We start from the raw sequence: 12,617 nt of genomic DNA on the forward strand, positions 1-12,617 counted from the left end.
TATATTGTTTTCCTAAAACAAGGGTAAACAAACACAGGACACACTTTGTTCCAGGGCTACCCAGAGATATGGAACTCAGTCAAGCTGCCTCATGCTGCCCTGGGTGGCACATCCAGCTGCCTGAGGGCCACATTCAGTCCCTGCTTTAACCAGAGCTGTTTGTTTGGGGTTTTTTGTTGTTTTGATATTTTTTAACTTAACTCTGTTGACCTTTGGTTACGGAGACAAAGCAACTCAGCTTTACCATAGAAACACTTCTAGTGTCAGTATTTATTTTTACCTTAATATACATTTATACAGGCCAGAATAAAAAGGCTATTACGCAACAGTTCAGTGAGTTATTACCTAGTTTCAAGAATGTTGCATGCAATTACAAAGGAGAGGTAGAAACACCGTATTAAAGACCTAAAAATACAAACATTATAGAAACAAACACTTTCAAATTAACTGCTGGAATCTCATATAGATAAATAAGGTAAAAAGTACATTACTCTTGTCAAAGGAAAGGAAACACATGGTTATCCCAACACTGAAATCATCATTTTTTGATGTGTAAGCCCTGTACAATGTTGTCCAAGAGTTCAGACCACTGTGTTTAAGAGGATTAAAATTATTTTTTTGTTGTTGTTGTTGTCCTGGAGAATGGTTTATTCAAGTATTCGAGCAGTTGAGTAATAAAACAACAAACAAACAAACAAACAAAAAGTCCCCAAAAGAAAACATAGGAACTGTTTCCAGAGAAGCTGGATCACAGGATGGTAGGGGTTGGAAGGGACCTCTGGAGCTCTTCAGGTCCAACCCCCCTGCCAGAGCACGACTATAGAATCCAGCACAGCTCACACAGGAATGCATCCAGACAGGTCTTGAAAGTCTCCAGAGCAGGAGACTCCACAACCTCTCTGGGGACCCTGTTCCAGTGCTCCGTGATCCTTACGGTAAAGAAGTTCTTCCTCATGCTGAGGTGGAACCTTCTGTGCTGTAGTTTCCATCCATTGCCCCTTGGTCCTATCCCAGGGCACAAGTGAGCAGAGGCTGTCTCCCTTCATTCCTGACATCAGACCGCAGATATTTATATACATTTATTGGATTCCCTGGTCTGCCTAAATACTCTGCAAATCACTGTCCTGATGAGCTCATGGCATGCTTGAAATGATAATGCCTATAAGGCTAAATGAAGCTTCCCACCTCTCCCCCAAAATGCACGCAAAAGAATCCTGATTTTTTTTTGTCCCCTCCCCCCCACACTCTATGTAGATATCCTACACCAACTTATTGGCATCTCAAACCCCAACATTATTTTCTGGATTTGCATGGTTCCTTGCAGAACCTTTCAGTTTACAGTATTTCTTGTAATACTGCCCAAGAAACAGAACTACAGAGAACTGTCAATATACCCCTAAAGACTGCAGGCATTAATGCACATACTGCATGCACAACAAAAGATGCAACCGAATCTATAGAAAAAGCAAACAACCAGCAACTCAACATTGCTATTACTGAGAAAGTCCAGAGCAGTACTCAAGTATTAGACAAACAGGTATAAAATGGAAAAGTTCACATGAATACAAGTTGGTTTTTGTTTTTTACAGTTTGAAAGTCCTTCTAGAAGCTACATTTGAAATTCTGAAAAGAATTTTATGTACACTGAAATAAAATTCAGCCAAGTCCACTGTGCCTTCTTTCTTTTTTTTTTTTTATATGTATAGTTCTTCAATAATGAATGTACAGTTGCTTTAGTAAATTAGTGCAAAACAAAATATTTTGGAAGAAGATCATCAAATTGTATCCACATCAGCTGAAAACCCACTGGGGATTGTGCACAGGTGGAGAGCAAATTTCTTCCACCACTATCTCTCCCCACCTGTGTGAAGAGCACTCTCTTGCCATCCCTTCATGTGCCAAGCTGAGCCATCTTCACATGTGAGCTCCAACACAAGCCAGCTTTGCCCCAAAAGGTTCCAACAGCACTTGCACCTGGTTAGGGTTTCCCCAATTTCACTCTGCCACATTTTCACAAACTTTTGAAGGAATCTTCTGAGGGAAATGTCTTTTTGTACCTGATGCAGAAAGATCCACTCTATGATCCTTTCTCACAAGGGAAAAAAAAAAAAAACCAACCCTGATGATTCAAGGTCAAAGCATACATAAAAGGATCAGTTTGAAATGTGAAGAGAGATTCTTTTAAAATCTGTTGTTAGGAAGAAAAAGGAGCTGCTGGCTCGGTAAGGCAAGTGTACTTTTGGAATTTCTCCTCTTTGAATATGCTGCTGTTTCTTTGGTAGTCACCACAGAAATGTAAGAATCATCTTCCACGTGGGGCAGAACAAGGACAACAATGAAGCTGTAGTGAAAAAAGTGCAGTATCACTGATGTGGTCCCTTATGTTCACACCATCTGGTCCTCAGGATATTCCTACTGCTCATAAACAGCCACGGTGCTATAGCAAAGTGCGGAAAGCCTTCGCTCGATGCTGGATTTATCTGCAGAGGTTAAAAAAAAGAGGTGATGGCCTCGGTGTTATTTTACAATGCATTGAATTCCATGCAATTTGCACTCTTTTCATTGTTCAGCACAAACTTACACTTGTGTACGTTCTCTATGTCTGCAGGGTCTTGCAGGATTTTAGTCAGCCCCTCCAGCAGTAAGGCGGCTTTGTGGTATCGATATGTGATATCTTCAGTCTGCTGAAACATCTCATCCAGGGCTGCTGACTGAACCTGCAAGCAGTCAGGAGATTCACTTACAGAAATTGCATTAAGCAAGTAATGAAATGAAAAATTCAGAGTGAATGGCATCAAAGTGTATTTTACAAACTAATTCTGAGCCTTAATTTAGCTGATCTGTTTTATACCTGTAAGACAATGAAACAAAGTAGAAGGTAGAGCCTGTGCTGAATTCACTAAGATATTCTGCACTTCTCAGCTCCAAAAGCACTTTTTGATCTTTTGTGTTTACATGGGGTACAACAACATAAGAATAAACACAATCATCAAGATTGGAAAAGACCTCCCAGATCATTGAGTCCAACCATTAGCCCAGCACTGCCAAGTCCACCACTCGACCACATCCCTAAGCATGTCAAAAACATCTACGTGTTTTTTGAACACTTGCAAGGATGGTGACTCCACCACTTCCCTGGGCAATCTGTTCCAGGGCTCAACCACTCTTCCACTGAAGAAATTGTTCCTAATGTCCAATCTGAACCCCCACTGGCACAACCTGTGGGCTGTTTCCTCTCATCCTGTCACTAGGTACCTGGGGGAAGAGGCCAAGCCCCACCTCCCTCCAACCTCCTTTCAGGAAATTGTAGAGAGCGAGAAGGTCTCCCCTCAGCCTCCTTTTATCCAGGTTGAACAACTCCGGTTCCCTCAGCTGCTCTTCAGAAAACTTGTGCTCTGGACCCTTCAATCTGCTTGTTCTTAAAACCTAGATTTTCTTGTAAAGATGACAAATTAATTGTGCTTGACTAAAACATTATCATAGGATCATAGAATGGTTTGGGTTGGAAGGGACCTCAAAGATCATCTAGATTCCACCTCCCCTGCCATGGGCAGGGACACTGTCCACTAGACCAGGTTGCTCAAGGGCTCATCACAGAATTGATAAGGTTGGAAAAGACCTCAAGGATCATCAAAATCGAACCTGTCACCCAAGACCTCATGACTATCTAAACCATGGCACCAAGTGCCATGTCCAGTCCCCTCTTGAACACCTCCAGGGATGGTGACTCCACCACCTCCCTGGGCAGCACATTTCAACGTCTAACAACTCTGTCCGTGAAGAACTTTCTCCTTGAGCACAAAAGCTTATAACACGTTCTAGATTCATCCAACCTTGCCTTAAACACCTCCAGGGAGGGGGCATCCAACTTATCTGGGCATCAGGGTTGTGTAATATTTGCCAGTATCTTATGTGACACCTATGTCAACACCCTTCCCTCTGATGAAAAAAGCAGTTGCACTTTCTGTATGGTTACTGCATCTGCTCCATGGCAGATAAGAAGTTATCTGTTCCATAAGAAAGCTTCCACGTCTGCATTGCCATTTGTGTGGACTGACTGACGTTGCTCAAACTGACCTGGTGGATGACACAGCTCTTTCTGTTGCTCCTGTGCTTTAGTAAAGCCTTCCTGGATGAGACTTCAGCACACAGGGATGAGTGGCTCAGGATGTAATTTCCTACTGTTTATGTACCCAATGTGCTGATCTAGGGGAAATGTCCCTGAGGAATGGTATCTGCCAGGAACTTTAGCCACAGTTAAGGTAGGGCAGGAAACAGAGTGAAAGACAACTACAAATTATCATCAACAGAGTTTGGGAACCATACATTCCCTTTTCTGATTACATAGAGAAGGAAATTTGTCTCCATGTGCTATCATTTAGGTAAGAGGAGTGACTTACCATTTCTACAGCACAGCTGTAGATGAGTTTCTCTGCAGTTACACTGTTGATTTCATCAATGAACCTCTGCTTGTCCGAAAAGAAGCGATTCAGCTTCTCTGTCAATTTCTTGCACATGCCGATACAGAATTTGTATCTTTCATTGAGGCTCTTCACAACTGGAAGACAGGGAAGAAAGACATTTAAAACAACTAAACAAAACCCAACCAAACAATGACAAAGCCTAAGTTCAGCCTTTCCCAGCACTAGCAAAGTCAATCTGTTTAAACTGGTGCTTTTAATATTTACTCTTCCACTTCTATGAATTAAGGATGTATCTAATAATTTCCATTTCAAGTTAATAACTGCCCATTTCTTAGCAATTACAGGCTGTTATCTTTGTTTCTTATCAGCATTGTGCAACTGTACATATCTAGAATTCTCTTGTCCAGAAGAAAACAAACAGATGATGCAACTTGAGCTTTTTGAGTGATGTATCAGCAAAGAAAAAGCACAACAAGTGAACAAGGTTTTGTTGCGTTTACCTTGTTTAACAGCAGTGGATGGGTTCAGCTTCCCCGATTTGACCTGTGCTTTGGCAAGATGCAGAGAAGATGCTAGTAACTGGGCAGCTTTCATGTACAGCACCAGCTGCTCTACTTGTCTAGGAAGAAATGGGGGGGGGAAATTATCAAAACACCTTTCCTGAACCATTAAAGCCATGGAGAGAGATCACTTTTTAATCACAACCCAACAGGACCCAGCAGCGGCAGTAAAGGAAGACAGATGTTTAAAATGCAACTCCACCCCTCCCTTCCCTTCACAAACACTCTGTCACGGGTTAAGAGGACATCTGCTCATCTAGGATGTGTAGCAACAAACTGTTTTAATGCAGGCATTTCAAAAAGGAACTCTTATTTGTGGGGACTGACTGCCTGGGGTCAACATCTTACCACAAGCAACTGGGTGTTCTTTTCACGCAGTGCCATTTCCTGTGCCCCTGGAATCCTCAGTTGTGAAAAGCAAACACTTTGCAGGGTTGTTTTTTAATGCTGGGTTTTGATTCAGGAAGAGAGCAGGAAGTGGAACTGCCCTTTCCCACCATTTCCACAAACTTCTCATATTTCTCCTTGCTTTTGATTTTCTACTAGGGCTGATTGTTTGTCTGAAAAATGGGGAAATTTGGACATTCCTTCCTTGTTCCAAACCTCCACCTCAGTGCTACTGCTTCAGTCTGGCCAACAGGAACAGAGGAGGGCTCAGATCTGACAGAAGCTGGTGTACTAATTTCCAAGGTTAGACATGCACCACTATACCTCAAGCCTGAAGTCCTCACCACTTCCCCCAGCTTATGTGGCACGCCAGAGAACACTGTCCTTTTATTTGCCTGCTAGGAAATGTGCCTCTGTCCTTTGCTCTTTCCGATCTGTCTTCAGTTGTTAAAAGCCTACAAAAGATTCTATACAGCAGAATGAGCACCCCCAGCAGAAATGGCCTAGTTTGAATACATCTGTGGTGAATTCAATGTTCAGTAATTCTCTTGATGCTGTCTGACCACATACTCACCCCCATTCTTTGCTTAGCTGGCTGATCTGATCCACAACGATGCTCTCCTGGATTTGGTACAGTGAAACTGCGGAAGTACACAGGTCTGGGTTTCCTCCTCGCACTGCTGTCAGATCCAGGACACATTCTGTAAATGTCAGCATCATGTTTAGGTGACGCAGTGTATCTGTGTGTTCTCTCTGTCACAGGGAAAGATGACAGCATTTTAACCATTAGAAGCCGTAAGGCAGACATGGACACTTAAAACTCTTGCTAATCATTTGATGATTTCTTGGTATGTTAATTCTATGCAGAAATCACATTGTTGGAGAGCCAGAAATAGGGAGCACAGAACCAAACGGGTTCAGACAGATCAATAGATATTAATCTGTTCTCTCTTTGTTATGATTTCAAGATACTGTAGCTATACTTAAGTCTTTGAACAAAGCCAAAGGAACTGGGACATGGAGTTCTATGTTTGTTGAAACCTGAGCAACTAAAGGAATCACAAGTGGGACACATTACTTGTTATTATATTATCAGCAACCCAAAAGTATGCTCGGCACTTGTATGAGAAGCCAGAAGGAACATTTGGCTTTTATTATATAACAGACTTGAGACCTCCAAGAGAAGTAATCTAAAGTTTCATACTTATCTGCTTCACTCTAATTTACACTCAGATCTAGAATTATTTTGTGTTAAGAAGTGGCTGTTGCCAAAGTTCACAACTTAAACTAAACAACTTCAATTTGAGCTAGCAGCTCATTGCTTCTTAGTGAGCACAACAGGTTATATATGCATAGTCTCTGCTCCAAAAATAAAATAGCCTTCAAAACTAATCAAACACCTCTTAGCAATATTTATCACTTTTCATTAGTAATGCAGATCTAAATACTGTCTGTGGGAAGAATGGCCTGTACTGTCAAACATTTGTGTTACAACACGGGATCCAAACACCTTCCAGCAACATGTGAATGAGAAAAGAGAACAGCAATCTGTCCTGAGAAATTCACAGTCCAATGATAGCATTCTGGTGAAAGACCATCACAATTTATGTTTTAAAGTGTCACTCCTCCTTTACACTTGTAAAAAATATAGGACATTCTTCCCACAAGTAGTGTTTAATGTCATCCACTGACTGTGAAGAAGCAGTTAAAAACAATGCCCAGAGAGATAGTGCTACTGTCAGCACCCACATCCAGAGACTTGGCATTAAAACAGAGGCCTCTTTGGAAGGCTCTGGAGAACAAAAGCAGTCATGTTCCTTTGGTTACCTATTCAAATACATGAAATACCAGGAATAACCACCAAAGAGAAACTGGCCACCACTGATGCAGGACTATTTTCAAGACATTAAAAAGGAATATGCGAGATACCAAGGAGGAAAGTATGAAGTGCATCGAGCAGTCCTGTTTTTACCATGTCTGTTTTAGCAGCATTATACATTATAAAACATTAAATGATGTTTTCTATACCTCCATTAAAGTTTCCTCAGGCAATTCAGGAGCTTCAAAAGTGATAAAGCCCTCTAAGCTGGGAGGTGAAGTACCATAAGGCATGTACTTCAGACTCGGAGCTGCCTCGGCTCCCGGGGGAGAAGAGCCCATGTAAATCCCAGGAGGAGAGCCCATATACACACGGCCACTGGTGGAGCAGAGAGACCCTCCAGAACTGTTTGATCCAACTACAAAAACAAAACAAGAAACAAAACACCACACACATTCAGTCTAACAAGTTATCCCACCTGGCAGCACTGGGGCTGCAAATTACAAATCAGTAGTCACCACAGATCCACCCTTGGGAGGCTCTCCTCATTTTTCCTTTGCTCTGTAATAATGAATGGTGACAGTTTGTAACACAGATTCTTGGAAAGGGCTGACAAGGGTTCCAAGGCAGAGAGTCCAATAGGACAGCTTAAAGGTTGTGCTACAGGTCACAAAAGCACATTGCTGTGGACTCCTGCTCATCCTCAGCAGATGAAATCCTTCACCTTGACATCTTTGATATGTGGCAACATAATTGACACCCAAATGCAGTCACCTCCCACCCCTTGTGGATTGTTTCTGGTACAGTGCACAGCAGCAGGCAAAAATGCAGAATCAGAAATGTAACTTCTCTGCAGCTTTGTCACAGAGATTATTACACTCCCTGTGGTGGAGTAAAGCTGTGTACTCAGGAGGTGACACACTGCTGTGTTGTAAATCCATGCCTCTGGCCCTCTCTTTAGGAGAAAAAAGCAGGAGTTGCCTCTATTTTATAGAGCACTTTTACTGTATGACCTAGAGGACCTACTATGCAAGGCAGTAATCAGGTTACTGGCCCAAGAAGAGGACAGGTCTACTACTGTGTTTGAGAACAGCCAAGTCTTACCTGAGGTGGTTCTTGTTCTGAGGACCATATGGGTGCAGGTAGGAGGGGTGGCGCTGCTTGGAGGGGACCCAACAGTAAACATAACAGCCCGAGAACCTGCCCCACTTCCCATGGAAGGAGGTGCCATTGCAATTCCATAGGCCCCTGCTGGAGCTGGAAGAGAAAATGTCAGGAAGGTGGTTCCTATTACACGTAATTACCAATCACTAATTATATACAGCAAATTGGAGCACAGCATGCTTTGATGCAGGTCTGAGACTTGGACCAGTTAGAAGTTCTGACAGCAAGTAAAACAAGCTGAGTAGGCAGCCTTGGAGATACTCGAAGAGTCAAGACGCAGCCTGCACATATCCCTTTACTTTCAATCTCTCTCTGCTCTATTCTGGCCTAGAAAAGAGCAACAGAAGGTTTCCCTGAGAGCCAGAGGACACCACCAGTGCTGCAGCAAAAGATACAACAGAAAAATTCTAAAGGCAGACCATGGTAGGTCTGGGGGATAAAGACCAGCCTTGTCTGCAGAACTCCTTCTATTTGCTCAAGAAAGAGGTGAGAACTCCTGGTGGCCACTTGTGGCAAGGGAGGAGAAAAAAACCCCAAACAACCCAGAATTACATAAATTGGCTTTCATATGATAAAAAAGTGGAATTAGGAGATGAAACAGCCATTCGTGTATTAAAAAAGTAATAATGAAAATTAAAAAAAAAAAAAAAAAAAAAAAATCACACCCCACCCCCTCAACGATAAAAAAGTGGAATTAGGAAATGAAACAGCCATGAGTGTATTAAAAAGTAATAATGAAAATTAAAAAAAAAAAAAAAACAACCAAAAAACAAACACACCCCACCCCCACAACCAATACAAACAAACAAACAAAACCTCAAAGAACCCCAAACCCTTCTAAGTCAGCAGAGGCAGCTGAAGTATTTCTGTATTTGGCACAGCAATAGGTATTTTCCTGTCTCAGTTATTTTTGAAGCTATAGCAAAGAAATGGAACATATCCTCTCAAAGATCAAAAAAAAAAAAAGCCTTCTATACTGAGCCTAAAAATTGTCAGAACCAATTATGGAAATTGGAAGCAGAACTGATTCTAGTTGGCACTCCATAAAGCCAGCGTGGATGTCTCAGTTTGTTCCTTACCTGTATCCATTGGTCTCTCTGTATTGAGGCTGTCTGTGCTGCCTTGATACATCTGGCCACCAAGAGTAGTTTTAACCTGTTGATCTGATAGCTTCCCAGTACTAACAGACCTGGACAGAGAAATGCATGAATTCACAACCAAGTTCTTCAGTGGGATCTTTCCATCTAACTTGCAACTAAGCATGACTAATTGAGAGGTGTCCCTGACCCTGGCAGAGGGGTTGGAGTAGAGGATTTTTTCTTCCAACCTAAGCCATTCTATGATTTTCAGATTCTTCCTATTCAGAATTCTTCAGCAAAGTACAGAAAAGCCTTGAAATCCCACTGTTCACCATGGACCTATTGAAATGGAGCTAACTATAAAAATAGACCTATTTATCTTAAAAATTTATATTGCAAATGTTGTCATTAAGATTTTTCAAGCAAACACTGAAGAGGCTTCACAGAAGCAACAAAATTCCATACTGAGATAATCAAAACAAAAGGGAACTAAACAGCAACACAAAGCGCTGCAGGAAGTCCATGCTATATTTATACCCAGTACAAAATGTTTCTGTTGCACACCCCAAACCTCAGCAGCTCCTCACAGCTCACTCTCTGCATGTCCTTCTCCTCCAAGCTGCTGTGTGCAGTGCACATTCTGCTGCCACGTTACCCACCCAGCTTTACAGGTTAGGAGTACCGTGATGCCTACCTGCCAAACGGGGTTTTACCGTGCTGTTCTCCTGCCTGCTTTTCACCTGCCTGGGTGGAGTGGAAGTGTGTGAAATCCCTTGGGTCAGTGATGTCTTTAGGCTGCAGCGGGGCATCTGCTGAGCCCTGGCGATTAGCCAGAGCCAGCAAGTTGGAGGATGCTTGAGTTTTGGGTATTTTGAAAGGAGCTGTTGCCTTTAAGAATCAAAACCAAGAACACACAAAAAACAAAGTCAGAACCCCAAAATAGGCTTGGGAATGGTTTCAGGCGGTGTGTCACCACCTCGTATTTCACTGACAGTGGCAAACTTAACAAACCTTAGTAGGAGAGCCAATGATGGTTGGCAATGGAGTTTTGAACAGCCAGTCTGAACTCCTAGGAGACGATCCCATATGTTTGGTAGGAGACGTTCCCAGGCTGCCTGGCCTACTTGGCTGTGGAGAATGACTGTATCCATACCCAGCATAGGATGGGCATACTGGGTCTGAATGCTGCTTTCTGAGCTTCTGTTTGTTTTGGTAAATATCTGTCAGAGTAGGAGCACTCTGCAACCTTGCTCCCATCAAAAGGGACTGTGGAGATTGAGATGGTGGTATTGGAGAACCTGTGGAGATGAAAAACAAGGAGGTAAAATTCTGCTTTCAGTGCTCAGAACACGTATCAATGAAGCTTAAGAGGCCAGAGGATCAAGATTCAACGGAAAGGAGACTGGACTGCAAATACTGTGAGATATGCTTCATCACCAGCTCACTAGATGCAAAGAGAATGGAGTCAGCCTGGGGGCTATATGGACTAAGGCTATGTTACATTGATGAGATGTTCAAGCTGCCAAATAGGCCAAGATTTCAGGGTGACAGCTGTGCTGGCAGCTGCAGTAACTTTGGCAACCTGCATCATGACAAATAAAGTGGTTGGATTCAGCAGGAGTGGCATAACCAACAGTGAAATGTCAAGTGCAGCCACCAAGGCTCCAGACTGAATAGAGGTTCTCAAGAACTGAAGTGACATTCCTGTAAACAAGTGCGTGCATGAGACATGGCACGGTAATGACTTGTTTTGTACATAATGACTTCATTTGCAGACACAAAAGGCAGCTCATCTCATGGTTCCTGCAAGAAAACTAGATACTAAACAGAACCAGATTATTCAGATGGAATAGTTTGGGATCATTCCTTTGTGCAGGCAGATACTTTTTGGTCTGTCAGACACTTAAGTCTGTCCACACTTCAGTAAGAGTGCAAAGCTTCTCCTGAAGCAAATGAAAAGCTGTAAGCAGTCACTTAAACAGAGGGCTGTGGGGAAATACCTCTTACGAACATCTCACCTACTCAAAAAGGTGTCCTTGCTCCTTTAAAATAAGGAACCTGAAATGTAATGAAATGGTCTCTTCTTTGTGATATTTTTATGTCTTGTGATCAGGAACTGTGCAAAGTTACAAACAGTCCATAAGGCTTCAGCTTTATTGCCACAGCTTCCCAAAAAGGCTCCACTTCGTAAGTGTGTGCTCCAAAAAAGTGCCCAGCTGTTAAGACAAATCTTTCAACCTTCTTAAGCCTATGCTTTTGCTAGTTACATTTTGAATATGAGCTACCTCATCTTGACTGCATTCCATTCATCAGTATGCTTTAGAATGGCCTTGCTGCCTGCAGCTCCAGCAGAGAGATCAGGTCTATTTCTCATAAACTTCCCAGCTAAGAATTTGCTTGTCTGAAATCCCTCTGCTTCTCTGTCTCATAGCATTGTAAATCCTCACCTGTTGTTTCAGAAACCACTCTTAAATCTCACTGTTTATTGTTCTAGTGTCATTGCCACCAGAGGGGAAGGCTTCTGAATTAGAAGTTTGTCCTCTGCTGTCACTGGCAGCAAGAGCAGCTCAATTAGTTCAGAAGCTACATTATGACAGACATCTTCAGTCCTTAGACCATCTCAGTACAGATGACCTCACCTCACCCAGAAGCAAAAGACAGCTTCCCACACCCATTTAAACACTGGGAAACGGACTTGCTGCAATTTGTGGTATTTTACAAATAGAAATAACACTGCAGTCATTTGAAATTAAGAAATAAGAGTCAAGTAGGAAAAGAATGCAGGAAGCAGATGGAGAAATGAAACATTAAAAACTCTTACAGCCATAAAAGCAGCACTGTGGTATGTTACAAGTCAGTTTGACACTGGCAAAAGCCAATAAATCAAGAGCCCTATAAAATTCTATCCAAAGAAAAGATGCAACAAAAAAAAGTATAGACACAGCTTTGTATCCTCTTCAAACACCTCCTCTTCTTTTGTTTTTTCCAAGAGGAGAGAGTATTTCAAGTTTGAGCTGCTCATTCCTTGTCTTTTGTTGAGACTGCCAATGGCATAGCAATTATGAAAGCAATTTCATGAACTCATTTCATACGGATGAAAGAATTCCCAGATATTTGAAATATGGCTACTCCAAGAAATGAAGGCTCTGTGATCCCCAGATGATTTTGGACAGTGTTCAAATAG

At 42.2% G+C, this 12,617-nt stretch overlaps 1 protein-coding gene across 1 annotated transcript in view; it reads right to left on the bottom strand.

The window, feature by feature from the left end:
- Positions 1 to 255: 255 nt before the first annotated feature.
- Positions 256 to 12,617, bottom strand: part of ULK2 (unc-51 like autophagy activating kinase 2) — a 41,049-nt gene continuing 28,687 nt past the window's right edge. Inside the window, exons 18-27 of the mRNA XM_054394404.1 lie at positions 10,445 to 10,731; positions 10,128 to 10,321; positions 9,434 to 9,543; positions 8,295 to 8,447; positions 7,400 to 7,608; positions 5,946 to 6,124; positions 4,925 to 5,043; positions 4,401 to 4,558; positions 2,582 to 2,717; positions 256 to 2,480 (exon numbers count right to left, since the gene is read on the bottom strand). Of these exons, the coding sequence (XP_054250379.1) occupies positions 2,413 to 2,480; positions 2,582 to 2,717; positions 4,401 to 4,558; positions 4,925 to 5,043; positions 5,946 to 6,124; positions 7,400 to 7,608; positions 8,295 to 8,447; positions 9,434 to 9,543; positions 10,128 to 10,321; positions 10,445 to 10,731 (1,613 nt within the window). The 3' untranslated portion in view covers positions 256 to 2,412. The remainder of the gene's footprint in view (positions 2,481 to 2,581; positions 2,718 to 4,400; positions 4,559 to 4,924; positions 5,044 to 5,945; positions 6,125 to 7,399; positions 7,609 to 8,294; positions 8,448 to 9,433; positions 9,544 to 10,127; positions 10,322 to 10,444; positions 10,732 to 12,617) is intronic.

Source organism: Indicator indicator, chromosome 30 (assembly GCF_027791375.1).
Source record: "Indicator indicator isolate 239-I01 chromosome 30, UM_Iind_1.1, whole genome shotgun sequence".
Taxonomy (NCBI): domain Eukaryota; kingdom Metazoa; phylum Chordata; class Aves; order Piciformes; family Indicatoridae; genus Indicator; species Indicator indicator.